Source organism: Mustelus asterias, chromosome 5 (genome assembly GCF_964213995.1).
Source record: "Mustelus asterias chromosome 5, sMusAst1.hap1.1, whole genome shotgun sequence".
In the NCBI taxonomy this organism is placed as follows: Eukaryota; Metazoa; Chordata; class Chondrichthyes; order Carcharhiniformes; family Triakidae; genus Mustelus; species Mustelus asterias.
Genome location: NC_135805.1, coordinates 3,668,581 through 3,688,896, shown reverse-complemented (window position 1 = coordinate 3,688,896; position 20,316 = coordinate 3,668,581). Strand labels below are relative to the sequence as shown.

The window sequence follows — 20,316 nt, the reverse complement described above, 5'->3', positions numbered from 1 at the left end:
ACTGAACAAAGAACAATACAGCACAGGAACAAACCCTTCGGCCCTCCAAGCCCGCGCCGCTCCCTGGCCCAAACTAGACCATTCTTTTGTATCCCTCCATTCCCACTCCGTTCATGTGGCTGTCTAGATAAGTCTTAAACGTTCCCAGTGTGTCCGCCTCCACCACCTTGCCCGGCAGCGCATTCCAGGCCCCCACCACCCTCTGTGTAAAATACGTCCTTCTGATATCGGTGTTAAACCTCCCCCCCTCACCTTGAACCTATGACCCCTCGTGAACGTCACCATCGACCTGGGAAAAAGCTTCCCACCGTTCACCCTATCTATGCCTTTCATAATTTTATACACCTCTATAAGGTCACCCCTCATCCTCCGTCTTTCCAGTGAGAACAACCCCAGTTTACCCAATCTCTCCTCATAACTAAGCCCTTCCATACCAGGCAACATCCTGGTAAACCTCCTCTGCACTCTCTCTAAAGCCTCCACGTCCTTCTGGTAGCCTCCACGTCCTTCTGGTAGCCTCCACGTCCTTCTGGTGGAAGGACGTGGAGGCTACCAGATCCTGAACTTCCTAACTTACAGATCACAATCAGTAAGGATAGGCAACAACACCTCCTCCAAGATCATCCTCAACTCCGGTGCCCCACAAGGCTGTGTTCTCAGCCCCCAACTATGCTCCTTATAACACCTGTGACTGTGTGGCCAAATTTCCCTCCAATTTGATTTTCAAGTTCACTGACGACACCACCGTAGTGGGTCGGATCTCAAACAATGACGAGACAGAGTACAGGAATGAGATAGAGAATCTGATGAACTGGTGCAGCGACAATAATCTCTCCCTCACTGTCAACAAATGAAGGAGATTGTCATCGACTTCAGGAAGCTTGGAGGAGAACATGCCCCTGTCTACATCAATGGGGACGAAGTAGAAAGGGTCGAGAGCTTCAAGGTTTTAGGTGTCCAGATCACCAACAACCTGTCCTGGTCCCTCCATGCCGACACCAAGAAAGCCCACCAACGCCTCTACTTTCTCAGAAGACTAAGGAAATTTGGCATGTCAGCTACAACTCTCACCAACGTTTACAGATGCACCATAGAAACCATTCTTTCTGGTTGTATCACAGCTTGGTATGGCTCCTGCTGTGCCCAAGACCGCAAGGAACTACAAAAGGTCGTGAATGTAGCCCAATCCATCACGCAAACCAGCCTCCCATCCATTGACTCTGTCTACACTTCCCGCTGCCTCGGCAAAGCAGCCAACAAAATTAAGGACCCCACGCAGCCCGGACATTCTCTCTTCCACCTTCTTCCATCAGGAAAAAGACACAAAAGTCTGAGGTCACGTACCAACCGACTTAAGAACAGCTTCTTCCCTGCCGTGGTCAGACTTTTGAATGGACCTACCTTGCACTAAGTTGATCTTTCTCTGCACCCTAGCTATGACTGTAACACTACATTCTGCACTCTCTCATTTCTTTCTCTATGAATGGTATGCTTTGTCTGTACAGCATGCAAGAAACAATACTTTTCACTGTATGCTAATATATGTGACAACAATAAATCAAATCAAATCCAAAGTATTTATTTATTCCCAGTCTGCCAGTCCCTTGCACCTGAGGAACCAAAATAAGTGACCAAAGAATTGCAAGTGAACACCTTCGTGTCCATAGCCTACACCTATGCCAAGCAGATGGGTATGTGTACATATACCTATACATTCTAAGGATGGTATTCCATTGAGACCTGATCCCTTTAACGAGTCTGAAACAGCGGAATGGCTAATCAGAAGTAAAGGGACCAATATGTCTTCTGTAGTGACCTTATGCTGAGGAGCAGGGAGAGAAGAAGCTACTTCTTAAACTAATTTGTTGGATGGTACCAGCCCAATTACAGTACAACCCATGAACCCCCATCCATAGTCCTCATTAATACCTCTGGGATAGGGAGGTCAGAAGGGTCGGTCTGCCTAGTTAGGAACCAAATCAGAGGACAAGTGGTGGGATATAACAATTGTACTGGTATTCTTAATCTGTCCCTGGTCAGTAATCCTCCTATCCAGCCAGTAGAAATGTAGAACTTGTTGAGCATCCTCAACAAAACCAGTGGGTGCCCCTGGCGACCCGAGAATGATTTGCTGTTCACCAGGGAACTCAGGAACTTTACAGCCTACGATCTACTTTACTTGCGGGTACAAGGCCTATCCCTGTCTACCCCAATCCTGGACAGGATCTTGTTATCTGGGGTACATCCTACCCTATATTCGCCACACAACGTCCCTGTCCGTGCCACCTCATTGGCAAAGAGTAAGGCGATCAATTACAGAAACAGAGCAATTCTTCGCTATCCCATTCCCCTGGTATGGAACAGCAAAACTGGCAAGGGAGTTCAAGGTGGCATCCATCCTGGAAATGTTGGCCAATGACACTGCTGAAGCCCTAGGTGAAATCAATGCTGAAACGATAGCCATTCGTACCATAGCCCTGCAAAACAGGATGGCACTTGACTGCATCCTGGCTGAACAAGGAGGCACCTGTGCCTTAATTGGGACTGAGTGCTGTACATACATACCCGACAGTTCGGAAAATATCACCAATGTGGCTAGGCACATTAAAAAGGAAGTCGAAAAATGTAAACAGCCCCATCCTCCACCTTGTGGAGCTGAGCAACTGGTTGGCTAGGCGTGGTGGCACGGTGGCGCAATGGTTAGCACCACTGGCTCACAGTACTAGGGATCCGGGTTCGATTCCCGGCTTGGGTCACTGTGCGGAGTTTGCACGTGTCTGCGTGGTTTTACTCCGGATGCTCCGGTTTCCTCCCACAGTCCGAAAGGCGTGCTGGTTAGGTGCATTGACCATATTAAACTCTCCCTCAGTGTACCTGAACTGGCACCGCAGTGTGGCGACTAGAGGATTTTCACAGTAACTTCATTGCAGTGTTAATGTAAGCCTACTTGTGGCACTAATACATAAACTTGAAAAAAAATAGGGAGCTCCGTGGTGCAAGGGCTGGTATTATTCTTTCTTATGTAATGATGTACTACATAATCTTACTTCTTCAATGCAATGGGTAACTGTTTAATGACAATAGAGAAGGGTAAATCCATCATTATGATGACTTCAAAAGGAAAGGGAAACAAGCCATTCCCGCACCTAAAGGAGGTTTCATATATTTGATTCAAAATGGTTATATAGAATCAAAAGAGGGGTTGTTGAGGGATCCTGAGTATGGTTTGCTTCAGCTATGCGAAGACTTCATTTTAAGATATTTCTGCCTATACAATTACATTTAAATGCTAGACTGTAGGGATTAACTAATACTCGACTACATTTTAAAACTCAGAAGGCATGCTGGGTTAGCTAGAAATTGACTGCATTTTTGAAGGATACAATGCAAGCAAAACAGGCTTTTCATAAACAACATCTGCAAGGCCTATTTCTCCAAGTTGGGGAGAGCATGTGCAAAACAATTTTGATAATAAGATAATGACTGACATATATTGTAGTTTTAGCTCTATGTTTGCAGTTCAGCTTCGGTTTTGATTTCTCTGTGATCAGTACAGGGTTGGCAGAAAAAGCCAGTCTCTTTCAGCTTTTCTCTTTCTTTTCACTTTTGTAATGATTTAATTTTACGTTCTGTTCAATAACGAAATTCATTTCAACAGCTTACCAGTGCTGTCCTCATCTGTTCAAACGGTTGAATGGACCCTACAGAATAATTAAGAAGGCAAGGGATACTTGCTTTCATCAGTCGTGGCACAGAGTATAAGAGCAAGGAGTTAATGTTGAGAATTGTACAGAATTTTGGTGAGGCCACAGCTGGAGCACTGTGTGCAGTTCGAGTCACCTCACTATAGGAAGGATGTGATTGTACTAGAGGGGGTACAGAAGAGGTTCACCAGGATGTTGCCTGGAATGGAGCATTAAGGAAAGACTAGATAGTCTTGAACTGTTTTCTCTCGAGCTGAGGAGACTGAGGGGGGAACATGATTGAGGTGTATAAGATTATGAGTGGTATGGATAGGAAGCAGCTGTTTCCCTTGGTTGAAGGGTCAATCATGCGGTAGCAGAATTTTAGGATAACAGTTAGGAGATTCAGAGGGGATTTGAGAAAAAATCTTTTTCTCTCAGAGGGTGGTGAGAATCTAGAATGCACTGCCTGGGGACAGAAACCTTAAAACCTTTAAAAAATATTTGGATGAGCACTTGAAACATCATAATATTCAAGCATGTGGGATAGAGTCATAGAGGTTTACAGCATGGAAACAGGCCCTTCGGCCCAACTTGTCCATGCTGCCCTTTTTAAAAAAAAAACCCTAAGCTAATCCCAACTACTCGCATTTGTCCCATATCCTTCTATACCTATTGTACCCATGTAAATGTCTAAACGCTTTTTAAAGGACAAAATTGTACCCGCCTCTACTACTACCTCTGGCAGCTTGTTCCAGACACCACCCTCTGTATGAAAAAAATTGCCCCTCCCACCTTAAACCTATGCCCTCTAGTTTTAGACTCCCCTACCTTTGGGAAAAAATACTGACTATCTAGCTGATCTATGCCCCTTATTATTTTATAGACCTCTATAAGATCACCCCTCAGCCTTCTATGCTCCAGAGAAAAAAGTCCCAGTCTATCCAGCCTCTCCTTATAACTCAATAAGTGCAGGAAAATGGGATTTGCGTCCTTTCGTGGTAATTATTGTCAGTGAAGAGTCATGAGCCAATGGTCCTTTTCTGCAATGTAAGACTCTATGATTCTATGAGTGGCAGATCAAAAGATTGAAAAGAATATAAAGAACACCAAAGAATGACAAAAAGATTGATAAGGAGGGAAGGAGTTAACAAAGTGAGCATTGGTCCTATAGAAAGAGCTTCTGGGTAATTGGTAATGAAGAGTAGGGTTATGGTGGATGAATTAAATAGGGATTTTGTATCAATCTCCACGACGGAGGGCACAACAACATCCCAGAAATTGCTGTAAATCAGGAAATTGTAGGGAGGGAGGAACTCAAAAAAATTACTATCACGAGGGATGTGGTGGTATTGAGCAAATTGTTGGGTCTGTGGGCTGACAAATCCCCTGGTCTGAATGGACCTCACCCTGAGGTCTTGAAGTGAGATAGTTGATGTTGCATTGGCTTTAATTTTCCAAAATTCCCTAGATTTGAGGATGGTTTCATTATACTGGAAGATTGCAAATGTAACTCATTTATTAAGGGGAGGCAGTGGCTAAGTGGTATTGTCACTAGACTAAAATCCAGAGACCCAGGATAATGCTCTAGGGACCCGGGTTCAAATCCCACCACGGGAGATGGCGAAATTTGAACTCAATAAAAATCTGGAATTAAAAGTTTAATGATGACTATGAAACAGAGTCATAGAAATATAAAGCACGGAAGCAGCCCCTGCGGCCCTACTTGTCGATGCCGGCCAGGTTTCTGAAACTGAACTAGTCCCACTTGCCTGTGTTTGGCCTATATCCCTCTAAACCTTTCTTATCCACATACCTGTTAAATGTTGTAACTCTAACCGACTCTACCACCTCCTCCAGTAGCTCATTCCATATACGCACCACCCTCTTTGTGAAAAAGTTGCCCCTCGGGTTCCTTTTAAAGCTTTCCCCTCTTAACTTAAACCTATGCCCTCTATTTTTGACTCCCCTACCCTGGGGAAAAGACCTTAGCTATTCACCTTATCTTTGCCCATTATGATTTTATAAACCTCTATAAGGCCACCCCTCATCCTCCTACGCTCCAGGGAAAAGTCCTAGCCTATCCAGCCCCTCCTTATAATTCAAATCTTCCAGTTTCAGTAACATTCTTGTAAATCTTTTTTGCACCCTTTCCAGTTTAATTGCATGGTTCCTATAGCAGTACTGTATTCAGTACTCCAAATGTGGCCTTAGCAATGTCTTGTACAGTTGTAACATAACGTCCCAACTCCCGTATTCAATGCTCTGGCCAATGAAGGCAAATGTGCCAAATGCCTTCTTCACTCCTTTCTACCTATGACGCTTGATGTCCGTGGTAGGGAAGTTGTTGGAGAGGATTTATGTGCATTTAGAACGGAACAATCTCATTAGTGACAGACAGCATGGTTTTGTAAGAGGGAGGTCGTGCCTTACAAATTTGGTGGAGTTTTTTGAGGAAGTGACAAAAACGGTTGATGAAGGAAGGGCCGTGGATGTCGTCTATATGGATTTCAGTAAGGCATTTGACAAAGTCCCACATGGCAGGTTGCTTAAAAAGGTTAAGGCTCATGGGATACAAGGAGAAGTGGCTAGATGGGTGGAGAACTGGCTTGGCCATAGGAGACAGAGGGTAGTGGTCGAAGGGTCTTTTTCCGGCTGGAGGTCTGTGACCAGTGGTGTTCCGCAGGGCTCTGTACTGGGACCTCTGCTATTTGTGATATATATAAATGATTTGGAAGAAGGTGTAACTGGTGTAATCAGCAAGTTTGCGGATGACACGAAGATGGCTGGACTTGCGGATAGCGAAGAGCATTGTCGGGCAATACAGCAGGATATAGATAGGCTGGAAAATTGGGCGGAGAGGTGGCAGATGGAGTTTAATCCGGATAAATGCGAAGTGATGCATTTTGGAAGAAATAATGTAGGGAGGAGTTATACAATAAATGGCAGAGTCATCAGGAACAAAGAAAGAACAAAGAACAGTACAGCACAGGAAACAGGCCCTTCGGCCCTCCAAGCCTGTGCCGCTCCTTGGTCCAACTAGACCATAGGAGTATAGAAACACAGAGGGACCTAGGTGTGCAAGTCCACAAATCCTTGAAGGTGGGAACACAGGTGGAGAAGGTGGTGAAGAAGGCATATGGTATGCTTGCCTTTATAGGACGGGGTATAGAGTATAAAAGCTGGAGTCTGATGATGCAGCTGTATAGAACTCTGGTTAGGCCACATTTGGAGTACTGCGTCCAGTTCTGGTCGCCGCACTACCAGAAGGACGTGGAGGCGTTAGAGAGAGTGCAGAGAAGGTTTACCAGGATGTTGCCTGGTATGGAGGGTCTTAGCTATGAGGAGAGATTGGGTAGACTGGGGTTGTTCTCCTTGGAAAGACGGAGAATGAGGGGAGATCTAATAGAGGTGTACAAGATTATGAAGGGTATAGATAGGGTGAACAGTGGGAAGCTTTTTCCCAGGTCGGAGGTGACGATCACGAGAGGTCACAGGCTCAAGGTGAGAGGGGCGAAGTACAACTCAGATATCAGAGGGACATTTTTTACACAGAGGGTGGTGGGGGCCTGGAATGCGCTGCCAAGTAGGGTGGTGGAGGCAGGCACGCTGACATCATTTAAGACTTACCTGGATAGTCACATGAGCAGCCTGGGAATGGAGGGATACAAACGATTGGTCTAGTTGGACCAAGGAGCGGCACAGGCTTGGAGGGCCGAAAGGCCTGTTTCCTGTGCTGTACTGTTCTTTGTTCTTTGACGCCACTTTCAAGGAACAATGTACCTACACCCCTAGGTCTCTCTGTTCGTCAACACTCCTCAGGGCCCTACCATTAACTGTGTAAATCCTGCCCTGGTTTGTCGTACCAAAATTCAATACCTCGCATTTATCTGAATTAAACTCCATCTGCCATTCTTTGGCCCACTGGCCCAGTTGATCAAGATCCTGTTCTAGTCTTAGATAACCTTCTTCACTGTCCAGTACACCACCAATTCTGGTGTCATTCGCACATTTACTGACCATGCCTCCTATATTCTCATCCAACTCATTTATATAAATGACAAACAACAGTGGACCCAGCACCGATCCCTGCGACACATCGCTGGGCACAGGCCTCCAGTCTGAAAAACAACGCTCTACCATCACCCTCTCTCCTACTGGCAAGCCAATTTTGTATCCTATTGGCTAGTTATCCCTGGATCCCATGTGATCTAACCTTACTGCCCAGTCTACCATGCGGTGCCTTGTTGAAGGCCTTGCTAAAGTCCATGTAGAAAACATCTACCTCTTAAAGGTTCTTTTCTTTAAGTTATCTGGGTGCTTGAAAGCAGGCAGTTCCAGCCTTGTTTTGGTGTACACTCAAGATTATTGTTAGTCAGGCCTGTACTTTAAGCAGAGAAATACTAACCTATTGATCACAATGCAGCTGGGGCTCCAGATCAGTTTGGATTTTGTGAGGGGAAAATTTGCTTAGTTTGAAGCTGGGGGAAGAAATATACAGTAGTCCTCACAGTGAAAGGCAGTTAGGCTTGTGGCAGAAGTCAGTCAGTTTGGAGAAAGAAGCTGTAAGATTTGTCGAGCTTGAAGTTAGACAATTTACAATAGCCCTCATTGTGAAAACCAGCAGTTAGGCTTCACAACATTCTCCTAGCTACGTTTGAGTTGAAAAGATCACAGCCCTGAATTTCTGAAGAGAATTTGGAGAATCACTTAGCCATACGCTAATAAACAAATTTGGGCCTCATGCTTGATGATAGTAGCATAATTGATATTAATGTAAATATATTTTTTATGTCTAAGGGGAATTCTTAAAATTCAGCTTTATCCTACAGACTGTCGGTACAGAGTCATAGAGGTTTACAACATCGGCCCAACTTGTCCATGCCGCCCTTTTTTTTAAAACCCCTAAGCTAATCTCAATTGCCTGCATTTGGACCATATCCCTCTCTCCCCATCGTACCCATGTAATTGTCTAAGGCTTTTTAAAGGACAAAATTATACCCACCTCTACTACTACCTCTGGCAGCTTGTTCCAAACACTCACCACCCTCTGTGTGAAGCAATTGTCCCTCTGGACACTTTTGTATCTCTCCCCTCTCACCTTAAACCTTTGCCCTTTAGGTTTAGACACCTCTACCTTTGGGAAAAGATACTGACTATCCAGCTGATCTGTGCCCCTCATTATTTTATAGACCACTATAAAATCACCCCTCAGCCTTCTACGCGCCAGAGAAAAAAGTTGTCCCAGTCTATCCAGCCTCTCCTTATAACTCAAACCATCAAGTCCCAGTAGCATCCTAGTAAATCTTTTCTGCACTCTTTCTAGTTTAATAATATCCTTTCTATAATAGGGTGACCAGAATTGCACACAGTATTCCAAGTGTGGCCTTACCAATGTATTGTACAACTTCAACAAGACGTCCCAACTCCTGTATTCAATGTTCTGACCGATGAAACCAAGCATGCCGAATGCCTTCTTCACCACTCTGTCCACCTGTGACTCCACTTTCAAGGGGTTATGAACATGTACCCCTAGATCTCTTTGTTCTGTAACTTTCCCCAACGCCCTACCATTAACTGAGTAAGTCCTGCCCTGGTTCGATCTACCAAAATGCATCACCTCGCATTTATCTAAATTAAACTCCATCTGCCATTCGTCAGCCCACTGGCCCAATTGATCATGATCCCGTTGCAATCGGAGATAACTTTCTTGGTGTCATCTGCAAACCTAATAACCATGCCTCCTATATTCTCATTCAAATCATTAATATAAATTACAAATAACAGTGGATGTCTGGAAAACATTTAGCTCCGATGTTGTAGAAGCAGGATAATCACTCCTTTCAGTGAGGAACATCGTCAGCTCTGACTCGAAACGTTGGCTCTATTCTCTCTTCACAGATGCTGTCAGACCTGCTGAGATTTTCCAGCATTTTCTGTTTGTGTTTCAGTAATTAACCAGTTAGCTTTTAAACTATTATGTTTATACTCACCATTGATAAGCTCCTCTTTTAGTTTCTGAAGTTCTTTCCTCATTTCTTCCAAGATATCCTGTTTTAAAAGTAAAAATACAACCAATGAGGAAAAGGCAAAAAGGAGGAAGAATTACAACAGCATATTTGCATGCAAGACCTCCACCAAGGTGTTACCGTACTCAACAATCCCATCACAGCAAGAGCAAGCTTGACAGGAAACAGTGTGAGAGACCAACTGAGTGAGAGTGCTCTAGGGTCAGAGTCAGGGTCAGCTTATTGTTGAACACAAAGAAATTCAAGATGTATGTCACTGCCATGGAGAGAGTGAATTGTATCTCAATCCTTCAGAGATAAGTTTCTAATAAAGAAGTGTGCACTGGAGGGGACATGGACCTTAGGCAGTTAAGGGTGCAGCAACAAAGCAGCAAGAGAGATACTGGTAATGAATCCTTGAGAGTAACCCTCAATTGGAGAGCAGTACGGGAGGTAAGAGGGTACAAATGTCAGGGAGAGACATTAAAACAAAACACCTACAGTGAAGTCAGGAAGAAGCTGCATTTCTTTTTTTTCTCCAGACTGGAGGAAGGTTTGTAATGCAATTCCCCAGGAACCAGTGTTGGGTTCCTTGCTCTTTCAGGTATATTAACGGCCTAGACTTTGGTGTACGGGGCATTATTTCAAAATTTGCAGATGATATACTAGTTAGAGAGAAGAAGGTTAAGAGGTGACTTAATAGAGGCATACAAGATGATCAGAGGATTAGATAGGGTGGATAGTGAGAGCCTTTTTCCTCGGATGGTGATGGCTAACATGAGGGGACATAGCTTTAAATTGAGGGGTGAGAGATATAGGACAGATGTTAGAGGTAGGTTCTTTACTCAGAGAGTAGTAAGGGCGTGGAATGCCCTGCCTGCAGCAGTAGTGGACTCGCCAACATTAAGGGCATTTAAATGGTTATTGGATGAACATATGGATGATATTGGAATAGTGTAGGTTAGATGGGCTTTAGATTGGTTTCACTGGGCGGCGCAACATCGAGGGCCGAAGGGCCTGTACTGCGCTGTAATGTTCTGTGTTCTATGATATGAAACTTGAAGAATTGTGAACTATGAGGAGGATAATGTAGAGTCATAGAGGTTTACAGCATGGAAACAGGCCCTTCGGCCCAACTTGTCCATGCCGCCCTTTTTCTTTAACCACTAAGCTCGTCCCAATTGCCCGCATTTGGCCCATATCCCTCTATACCATCTGACCCATGTAACTGTCTAAATATTTGTTTAAAAGACAAAAGCCTCTGGCAGCTCGTTCCAAACACTCACCACCCTGTGCATGAAAGAATTTCACCTCTGGACCCTTTTGTATCTCTCCCCTCTCACCTTAAACCTATGCCCTCTAGTTTTAGATTCCCCTACCTTTGGGAAAAGATGTTGACTATCTAGCTGATCTGTGCCCCTCATTACTTTATAGATCTCTATAAGATCATCCCTAAATCTCTAACGCTCCAGGGAAAAAGTCCCAGTCTATCCAGCCTCTCCTTATAACTCAACCATCATGTAGAACTTGAAAAGAATATAGATAGATTGCTGGAATGCGTGGACAAGTGGCAGATTAAATCTAAAGCAGAGACGTGTGAAGTGACTCATCTTGGTAGGAAGAATGTTGAGAGATATAAAAAGAGCACAAATCTAAGGGGTGTGCAGGTGCAGAGGGACTTCAGTGTATTTTTACACAAATCATTGAAGGTGGCAAGACAGGTTGAGACGGTAGTTAATAAAGCATCCTAGGCTATTAATTAGGGTATAGAGTATAAAAGCAACAAAGTTATGTTAAGCTTATATAGCTTATCCAGCAGAGGTGGCAATGAGACTGGTTGGCGCAGTCACATCTACTGAAAAGTGGGAAAGGGAAGAAGTGGTGTCAAGCAGCGGTTAAGCCCAAAACTCTACATTAGTGTTTCCCTCCCTCCCTCCCTCCTCTGGCCAAAAACAAAGGGGCACAGACATTACAGGTCAGAAAGTGACCTGAGATCAATGGATGCAGCTGATTGCTGAGTAAAAAGTCCTGGTGGGTATTTGCAAAGCATGGTAAATTGAAACTTATTGTTTAGGCAATGGGAGGGAATTATTTCCTTTATTTCTTTTAAAAAAAAATCTTATGACGTTTTTAAACAGAAAGGGTTTAGTCATGGCAAGGAAGTTTGAAGCTGTGGTTTGCTCTTCTTGCTCCATGTGGGAGGCCGGGCACATTGTCAGTGCCCGGGGCCAGCATGTGTGGTGGAAGTGTGTCCAGCTGCAGTTCTTGGAAGCTTGAGTTTCTGAGCTGGAACGGAGGCTGGGGACACTATGGAGCATCCACGAGTCTGGGAGCATTGTGGATAGCACATTTAGGGAGGTGGTCACACTGCAGCTGAAGGGACTTGAGGAAGGAAGGGAATGGGTGACCACTAGGCAGTCCAAGAGAAACAGGCAGGTAGTTCAGAGTCCCCTGGGATCTCGCTCGCAAATCGGTATTCCATTTTGGAGGCTGATGATTCTTATGAGGGTGCTGGTTCCTCCAGGGAGCACAGGCTGAGCCAAGCTTCTGGCACCACAAGTAGCCTGTCTGTACAGGAGGGGGGGAAGGAGAGGCAAGGCAATAGTAATAGGGGATTCTATAGTTTGCATGGGTTTCCTCCGGGTGCTCCAGTTTCCTCCCACACTCCAAAGATGTGTGGGTTAGGTTGATTGGCCACGCTAAATTGCTCCTTAGTGTCATGGTAAATAAATAGGGTTATAGGGAGAGGGCCTGGGTGGGATTATGGTCAGTGCAGACTCGATGGGCCGAATGGCCTCCTTCTGCATTGTAGGGATTCTATGATACAATTTAAGCTTGTTATGGACAACAAAATGGACAAGCTGCAAAAAAAAGTTTTGGATTGGTGGAGAGCAGATTTTAGTAAAATAAGACAAGATTTGGCCAAGGTAGACTGGGAACAGATGCTAATGCAAAAATCGACAGGAGAACAGTGAGGGACATTCAAAAAGGAAATGGGAAGGGTGCAAACCCAGCATGTTCCCTTTAGGGTGATAGGTAGGAATAACAAGCCCAGAGAACCATGGATGACCAGAGATACTCAGGGTACAATAAGAAGGAAAGAAAGGCTTTTAAAAATTACAAGGGGTGCAAATCAGTGGAGGCATCAGTGAGGTCTAGAAAGTGCAGGGTGGAGCTTGAGAAAGACTTGAGGAAAGCAAAGAGGGGATTTGAGAAAGCCCTGGCTGGTAAAAGGAGGGAAAATCCCAAGATATTCTATATCAATGGGAAGAGGATAACCAGGGAAAGAGTAGGGCTCATTAGGGATGAAGGGGGCGACCTGTGTGTGGAGCCACAGGACATTGGTAGAGTGTTGAGTGAATACTTCACATCCGTCTTCACCCAAGAGAATGAGATCGATGGTATGGAATTCAGGCAGAGAGACTGTGAGGTTCTTGAGCAAATTGACATAGGGAAGGACGAGGTGTTGGAGGTGTTGGCAGCCTTAAAAGTGGATAAATCTCCAGGTCCTGATGAATTGTGCCCTAGGCTGCTGTGGGAGGCAAGGGAGGAAATTGCAGGGGCTCTGACCCAAATTTTCAATTCCTCTCTGGCCATGAGGTGGTTCCAGATGACTAGAGAGCAGCTAATGTGGTTCCACTATTTAAGAAGGGTTATAGAGATAAACCAGGGAACTACAGACCACTGAGTCTCACATCAGTGGCAGGGAAACTATTGGAGAAAATTCTGAAGGTGAGCATCTATCTCCACTTGGAGAGGCAAAGCTTGGTCAGAGATAGTCAGCATGGCTTCGTCAGAGGGAGGTCGTGCCTAACAAATTTGACTGAATTTTTTGAGGAGGTGACCAGGTGTGTAGATGAGGTTTGGTTTATATAGATACAGTTGGTTTGGTTTATATGGATTTCAGCAAAGCCTTTGACAATGTCCCACATGGGAGACATATAAAGAAGGTAAGTTCACATGGGATACAAAGTAATTTGATAAAGTGGATTAAAAATTGGCTCAGCTGTAGGAGACAGAGGGTGATGACAGAAGGCTGCTTCAGTGACTGGAAGCCAGTGTCCAGTGGCGTATCTTAGGGATTTGCTATTATTCATCATTTATATAAATGACATTGATGACTATGTGGGGGGTAGGATTAGTAAGTTTGCGGATGGCACAAAGATTGGCGGGTGATTAACAGTGAGGCGGAGTGTCTTGGCCTACAAGAAGATGTAGATGGAATGGTCAAATGGGCAGATAAGTGGCAGATGGAATTTAACCCTGAAAAGTGTGAGGTGATGCACTTTGAAAGGAGTAATTTGACAAGAAAGTATTCAATGAATGGTAGATCACTAGGAAGCTCTGTGGAACAAAGGGACCTTAGCGTATTTATACACAGATCTCTGAAAGTGGAAGAGCATGTTGGTAGGGTGGTGAAAAAGACATATAGGACATTTGCCTTTATCGAGACATAGATTACAAAAGCAGGGAAGTCATGTTGGAGTTGTATAGAACATTGGTGAGGTCACAGCTAGAGTACTGTGTGCAGTTCTGGTCATCACATTATAGGAAGGATGTGATTGCACTGGAGGGAGTGCGGAGGAGATTCACCAGGATGCTGCCTGGGATGGAGCATTTAAGTTATGAAGAGAGGTTGGATAGACTTGGGTTGTTTTTGTTTGAGCAGAGAAGACCTGATCGAGGTGTACAAGATTATGAGAGACATGGACAGAGTGGATAAGGAGCAGCTGTTCTCCTTAGTTGAAGGGTCAATCACAAGGGGACATAGGTTCAAGTTGAGGGGCAGGAGGTTTGGGGAGATGTGAGGGAAAACCTTTTTACTCAGAGGGTGGTGACGGTCTGGGATGCGCTGCCTGCGAGGGTGGTAGAGGTGGGTTGCCTCACATCCTTTAAAAAGTATCTGGGTGAGCACTTGACACATCAGAACATTCAGAGCTATGGGCCAAGTGCTGGCAGATGGGATTAGGTGGGAGTTCAGGTGTTTCTAATGTGTCGGTGTGGACTCGATTCTATGAGAACAGTGATTTGGTCTCACGGGAATATTGCATCAAGTTCTGGAAGGATGGGAATGAAGATAAGTGGAGACAGAGTTGTAGGAGTATTGTTCCTGGACTAGTGAAGTAAACTGGTTAAAGCTGGTTCTTGAAGCAGGACAGGTCTCAGGTATATAAGCAAGACCTAAAGTGCAACCAGCAGAGAGTGCAAGCTGCAGAGAGTGAGACACTGAGAGTTGAGCTAAGTGTGGGAGTTTAGGGAAGTCGGGGAGGAAGGTATTGCTGTGTCTTGTGTGCCTTGCTTCCTCCACAGGTCCAGTGGGGGCAGGAGCCGGCCAGACTTTGCAGTTCAGAAAGTGATGTGGGACCAACTGAAGCACCTGATAGGCAAGTCCTGGTTTGAAGGAACACCGAGAGAATCTTCATGGCAGCTCCTCCTCACGTCATAGCTTCAGTGGGAAGGGCTCTGGATTGGTGATCACCTGACAAATACTGGTTACCCCTTTCTTATCCTAACAGATTCAAAGTAGATTTAGATATTTGCTAGTACGATATTATCTGTGAAGTTTAGTGAGAAATTAGCTCAAAATATAAATTAGCAACAAAGTAGGCTGGAGGCTAATAGGCTGGAGGAAATAGTTGTTCGGAGGGAGGATGTACTGGCAGTTTTGAATAAACTGAAGGTCGATAAGTTCCCTGGGCCTGATGAAATGTATCCTAGGATTCTTTGGGAGGCAAGGGATGAGATTGCAGAGCCTTTGGCTTTGATCTTTGGGTCCTCACTGTCCATGGGGATGGTGCCAGAGGGCTGGAGAGTGGCGAATGTGGTTCCTCTGTTTAAGAAAGGGAATAGAAATGACCCTGGTAATTATAGACCGGTTAGTCTTACTTCAGTGGTTGGTAAATTGATGGAAAAGGTCCTTAGGGATGGGATTTACGACCATTTAGAAAGATGCGGATTAATCCGGGAAAGTCAGCACGGATTCGTGAAGGGCAAGTCGTGCCTCACAAATTTGATAGAATTTTTTGAGGAGGTAACTAAGTGTGTTGATGAAGGTAGGGCAGTTGATGTCATATACATGGATTTTAGTAAGGCGTTTGATAAGGTCCCCCATGGTCGGCTTATGATGAAAGTAAGGAGGTGTGAGATAGAGGGAAAGTTGGCCGATTGGATAGGTAACTGGCTATCTGATCGAATGATGTGGAGATGCCGGCGTTGGACTGGGGTAAACACAGTAAGAAGTTTAACAACACCAGGTTAAAGTCCAACAGGTTTATTTGGTAGCAAAAGCCACACAAGCTTTCGAAGCTCTAAGCCCCTTCTTCAGGTGAGTGGGAATTCTGTTCACAAACAGAGCTTATAAAGACACAGACTCAATTTACATGAATAATGGTTGGAATGCGAATACTTACAACTAATCAAGTCTTTAAGAAACAAAACAATGGGAGTGGAGAGAGCATCAAGACAGGCTAAAAAGATGTGTATTGTCTCCAGACAAGACAGCCAGTGAAACTCTGCAGGTCCACGCAACTGTGGGAGTTACAAATAGTGTGACATGAACCCAATATCCCGGTTGAGGCCGTCTTCGTGTGTGCGGAACTTGGCTATCAGTTTCTGCTCAGTGACTCTGCGCTGTCGTGTGTCGCGAAGGCCGCCTTGGAGAACGCTTACCCGAATATCAGAGGCCGAATGCCGTGACGGCTTTTGCTACCAAATAAACCTGTTGGACTTTAACCTGGTGTTGTTAAACTTCTTACTGTATCTGATCGAAGACAGAGGGTGGTGGTGGATGGAAAATTTTCGGACTGGAGGCAGGTTGCTAGCGGAGTGTCACAGGGATCAGTGCTTGGTCCTCTGCTCTTTGTGATTTTTATTAATGACTTAGAGGAGGGGGCTGAAGGGTGGATCAGTAAATTTGCTGATGACACCAAGATTGGTGGAGTAGTGGATGAGGTGGAGGGCTGTTGTAGGCTGCAAAGAGACATAAAAAGGATGCAAAGCTGGGCTGAAAAATGGCAAATGGAGTTTAACCCTGATAAATGTGAGGTGATTCATTTTGGTAGGACTATTTTAAATGTGGATTACAGGGTCAAAGGTAGGGTTCTGAAGACTGTGGAGGAACAGAGAGATCTTGGAGTCCATATCCACAGATCTCTAAAGGTTGCCACTCAAGTGGATAGAGCTGTGAAGAAGGCCTATAGTGTGTTAGCTTTTATTAACAGGGGGTTGGAGTTTAAGAGCCGTGGGGTTATCCTGCAACTGTACAGGACCTTGGTGAGACCACATTTGGAATATTGTGTGCAGTTCTGGTCACCTCACTATAAGAAGGATGTGGAAGCGCTGGAAAGAGTGCAGAGGAGATTTACCAGGATGCTGCCTGGTTTGGGGGGTAGGTCTTATGAGGAAAGGTTGAGGGAGCTAGGGCTGTTCTCTCTGGAGCGGAGGAGGCTGAGGGGAGACTTAAGAGAGGTTTATAAAATGATGAAGGGGATAGATAGAGTGAACGTTCAAAGACTATTTCCTCGGGTGGATGGAGCTATTACAGGGGGGCATAACTATAGGGTTCATGGTGGGAGATATAGGAAGGATAACAGAGGTAGGTTCTTTACACAGAGAGTGGTTGGGGTTTGGAATGGACTGCCTGCAGTGATAGTGGAGTCAGACACTTTAGGAACATTTAAGTGGTTATTGGATAGGCACATGGAGCACACCAGGATGATAGGGAGTGGGATAGCTTGATCTTGGTTTCAGATAAAGCTCGGCACAACATCGTGGGCCGAAGGGCCTGTTCTGTGCTGTTCTATGTTCTAAGTAAATAAAATAGGGATGAAGGGCCAGGTGATGTGTTGTTGCTGCATGATGTGGGAGCTGCTGGACCCCACTGTGGTTCCTTCTGACCACATCGGTAGCAAGTGTTGGTTGCTTGAGGAGCTATCAGTAATCAGTGTCAGTAATCCTAGTACCAGACAGATCAGGCAAAAGCAAGACAGAGAACAAGGGAAGTCCAGATTAAACTGCATTTATTTCAATGCAAGAGGCCTGATGGGCAAGGCAGATGAACTCAGGGCATGAATGGGTGCGTGGGACTGGGATATTATAGCAATTACTGAAACATGGCTAAGGGAGGGACAGGACTGGCAGCTTAATGTTCCAGGGTACAGATGCTATAGGAAAGATAGAACAGGAGGTAAGAGAGGAGGGGGAGTTGCACTTTTGATTAGGGAAAACATCACGGCAGTACTGAGAGGGGATATATCCGAGGGTTCAGCCACTGAGTCTACATGGGTAGAACTGAGAAATAAGAAGGGGGAAATCACTTTGATAGGGTTGTACTATAGACCCCCAAATAGTCAGTAGGAAATTGAGGAGCAAATATCTCAGGAGATTACAGATAGCTCCAAGAAAAATAGGGTGGTAATAGTAGGGGATTTTAACTTCCCCAACATTGACTGGGACAGCCATAGTATTGGAGGGTTGGATGGAGAGAAATTTGTTGAGTCTATTCAGGAGGAATTTCTCATTCAGTATGTGGATGGCCCGACTAGAGAGGGGGCAAAACCTGACCTCCTCTTGGGAAATAAGGAAGGGCAGGTGACAGAAGTGTTAGTGAGGGATCACTTTGGGACCAGTGACCATAATTCTATTGGTTTTAAGATAGTGATGGAAAATGATAGGTCTGGCCCAAAAGTTCAAATTCTAAATTGGGGCAAGGCCAATATTGATGGTATCAGGCAGGAACTTTCAAAAGTTAATTGGGGGAGTCTGTGGGAAGGCAAAGGAATGTCTGGTGAGTGAGAGGCTTTCAAAAATGTGTTAACCAGGGTTCAGGGTAAACACATTCCTCTTAGAGTGAAGGTCAAGGCTGGCAGAAGTAGGGAACCCTGGATGACTCGGGATATTGAGGCTCTGGTCAGGAAGAAGAAGGAGGCACATGACGTGCATAGGCAGCTGGGATCAAGTGAATCTCTTGAAGAGTATAGGGGGTGTAGGAGTAGAGTTAAGAGAGAAATCAGGAGGGCAAAAAGGGGACACAAAATTGTTTTGGCAGATAAGGCAAAGGAGAATCCAAAGAGCTTCTACAAATACATAAAGGGCAAAAGAGTAACAAGGGAGAGAGTAGGGCCTCTTAAGGATCAACAAGGTCATCAACAAGAGCGAGAGGGGAAAGATCCAGTTGTCGTGGTGTACATGGGTATCAACGATATAGGTAGAAAAAAGAAAGAGGTTCTGTTGAGGGAATATGACCAGCTCGGGACTAAATTAAAAAGCAGAACCAAAAAGATACTTAAGCCACGAGCTAATCAATATTGGGTATTCAATACTGTAGCTGGGGTTCAGGGTATTCAGTACAGTCACCGGGGTTCAGGGGTATTCAGTACAGTCACCGGGGTTCAGGGTATTCTGTACAGTCACTGGGGTTCAGTGTATTCAGTACAGTCACTGGGGTTCAGGGTTATTTAGTACAGTCACTGGGGTTCAGGGGTATTCAGTACAGTCACTGGGGTTCAGTGTATTCAGTACAGTCACTGGGGTTCAGGGTTATTTAGTACAGTCACTGGGGTTCAGTGTATTCAGTACAGTCACTGGGGTTCAGGGTTATTTAGTACAGTCACTGGGGTTCAGGGTATTCTGTACAGTCACTGGGGTTCAGGGGTATTCAGTACAGTCACTGAGGTTCAGGGTTATTCAGTACAGTCACTGGGGTTCAGGGGTATTCTGTACAGTCACCGGGGTTCAGTGTATTCAGTACAGTCACTGGGGTTCAGGGTATTCTGTACAGTCACTGGGGTTCAGGGTATTCTGTACAGTCACTGGGGTTCAGGGTATTCAGTACAGTCACTGGGGTTCAGGGTATTCTGTACAGTCACTGGGGTTCAGGGTATTCAGTACAGTCACTGGGGTTCAGGTGTTTTCTGTACAGTCACCGGGGTTCAGGGGTATTCAGTACAGTCACTGGGGTTCAGGGTATTCTGTACAGTCACTGGGGTTCAGGGGTATTCAGTACAGTCACTGGGGTTCAGGGTATTCTGTACAGTCACTGGGGTTCAGGGTATTCTGTACAGTCACTGGGGTTCAGGGGTATACTGTACAGTCACTGGGGTTCAGGGGTATTCAGTACAGTCACTGGGGTTCAGGGTATTCTGTACAGTCACTGGGGTTCAGGGTATTCTGTACAGTCCGTGGGGTTCAGGGTATTCTGTACAGTCACTGGGGTTCAGGGGTATTCTGTACAGTCACTGGGGTTCAGTGTATTCTGTACAGTCACTGGGGTTCAGTGTATTCAGTACAGTCACTGGGGTTCAGGGTATTCAGTACAGTCACTGGGGTTCAGGGGCATTCTGTACAGTCACCGGGGTTCAGGGGTATTCAGTACAGTCACCGGGGTTCAGGGTTATTTAGTACAGTCACTGGGGTTCAGTGTATTCAGTACAGTCACCGGGGTTCAGGGGTATTCAGTACAGTCACTGGGGCTCAGGGTATTCTGTACAGTCACTGGGGTTCAGGGGTATTTAGTACAGCCACTGGGGTTCAGGGGTATTCTGTACAGTCACTGGTGTTCAGGGGTATTCAGTACAGTCACTGGGGTTCAGGGGTATTCTGTACAGTCACTGGGGTTCAGGGTATTC

The 20,316-nt window shown here is 45.2% G+C and overlaps 1 protein-coding gene across 9 annotated transcripts in view; it reads right to left on the bottom strand.

Annotated features, from left to right (window-relative positions):
* Nucleotides 1-20,316, bottom strand: part of enah (ENAH actin regulator) — a 570,439-nt gene that overhangs the window by 19,220 nt on the left and 530,903 nt on the right. For all 9 annotated transcript variants that reach the window (XM_078212124.1, XM_078212114.1, XM_078212122.1 and 6 more), the window contains one exon: nucleotides 9,677-9,734. In XM_078212124.1, the coding sequence (XP_078068250.1) occupies nucleotides 9,677-9,734 (58 nt within the window). The remainder of the gene's footprint in view (nucleotides 1-9,676; nucleotides 9,735-20,316) is intronic.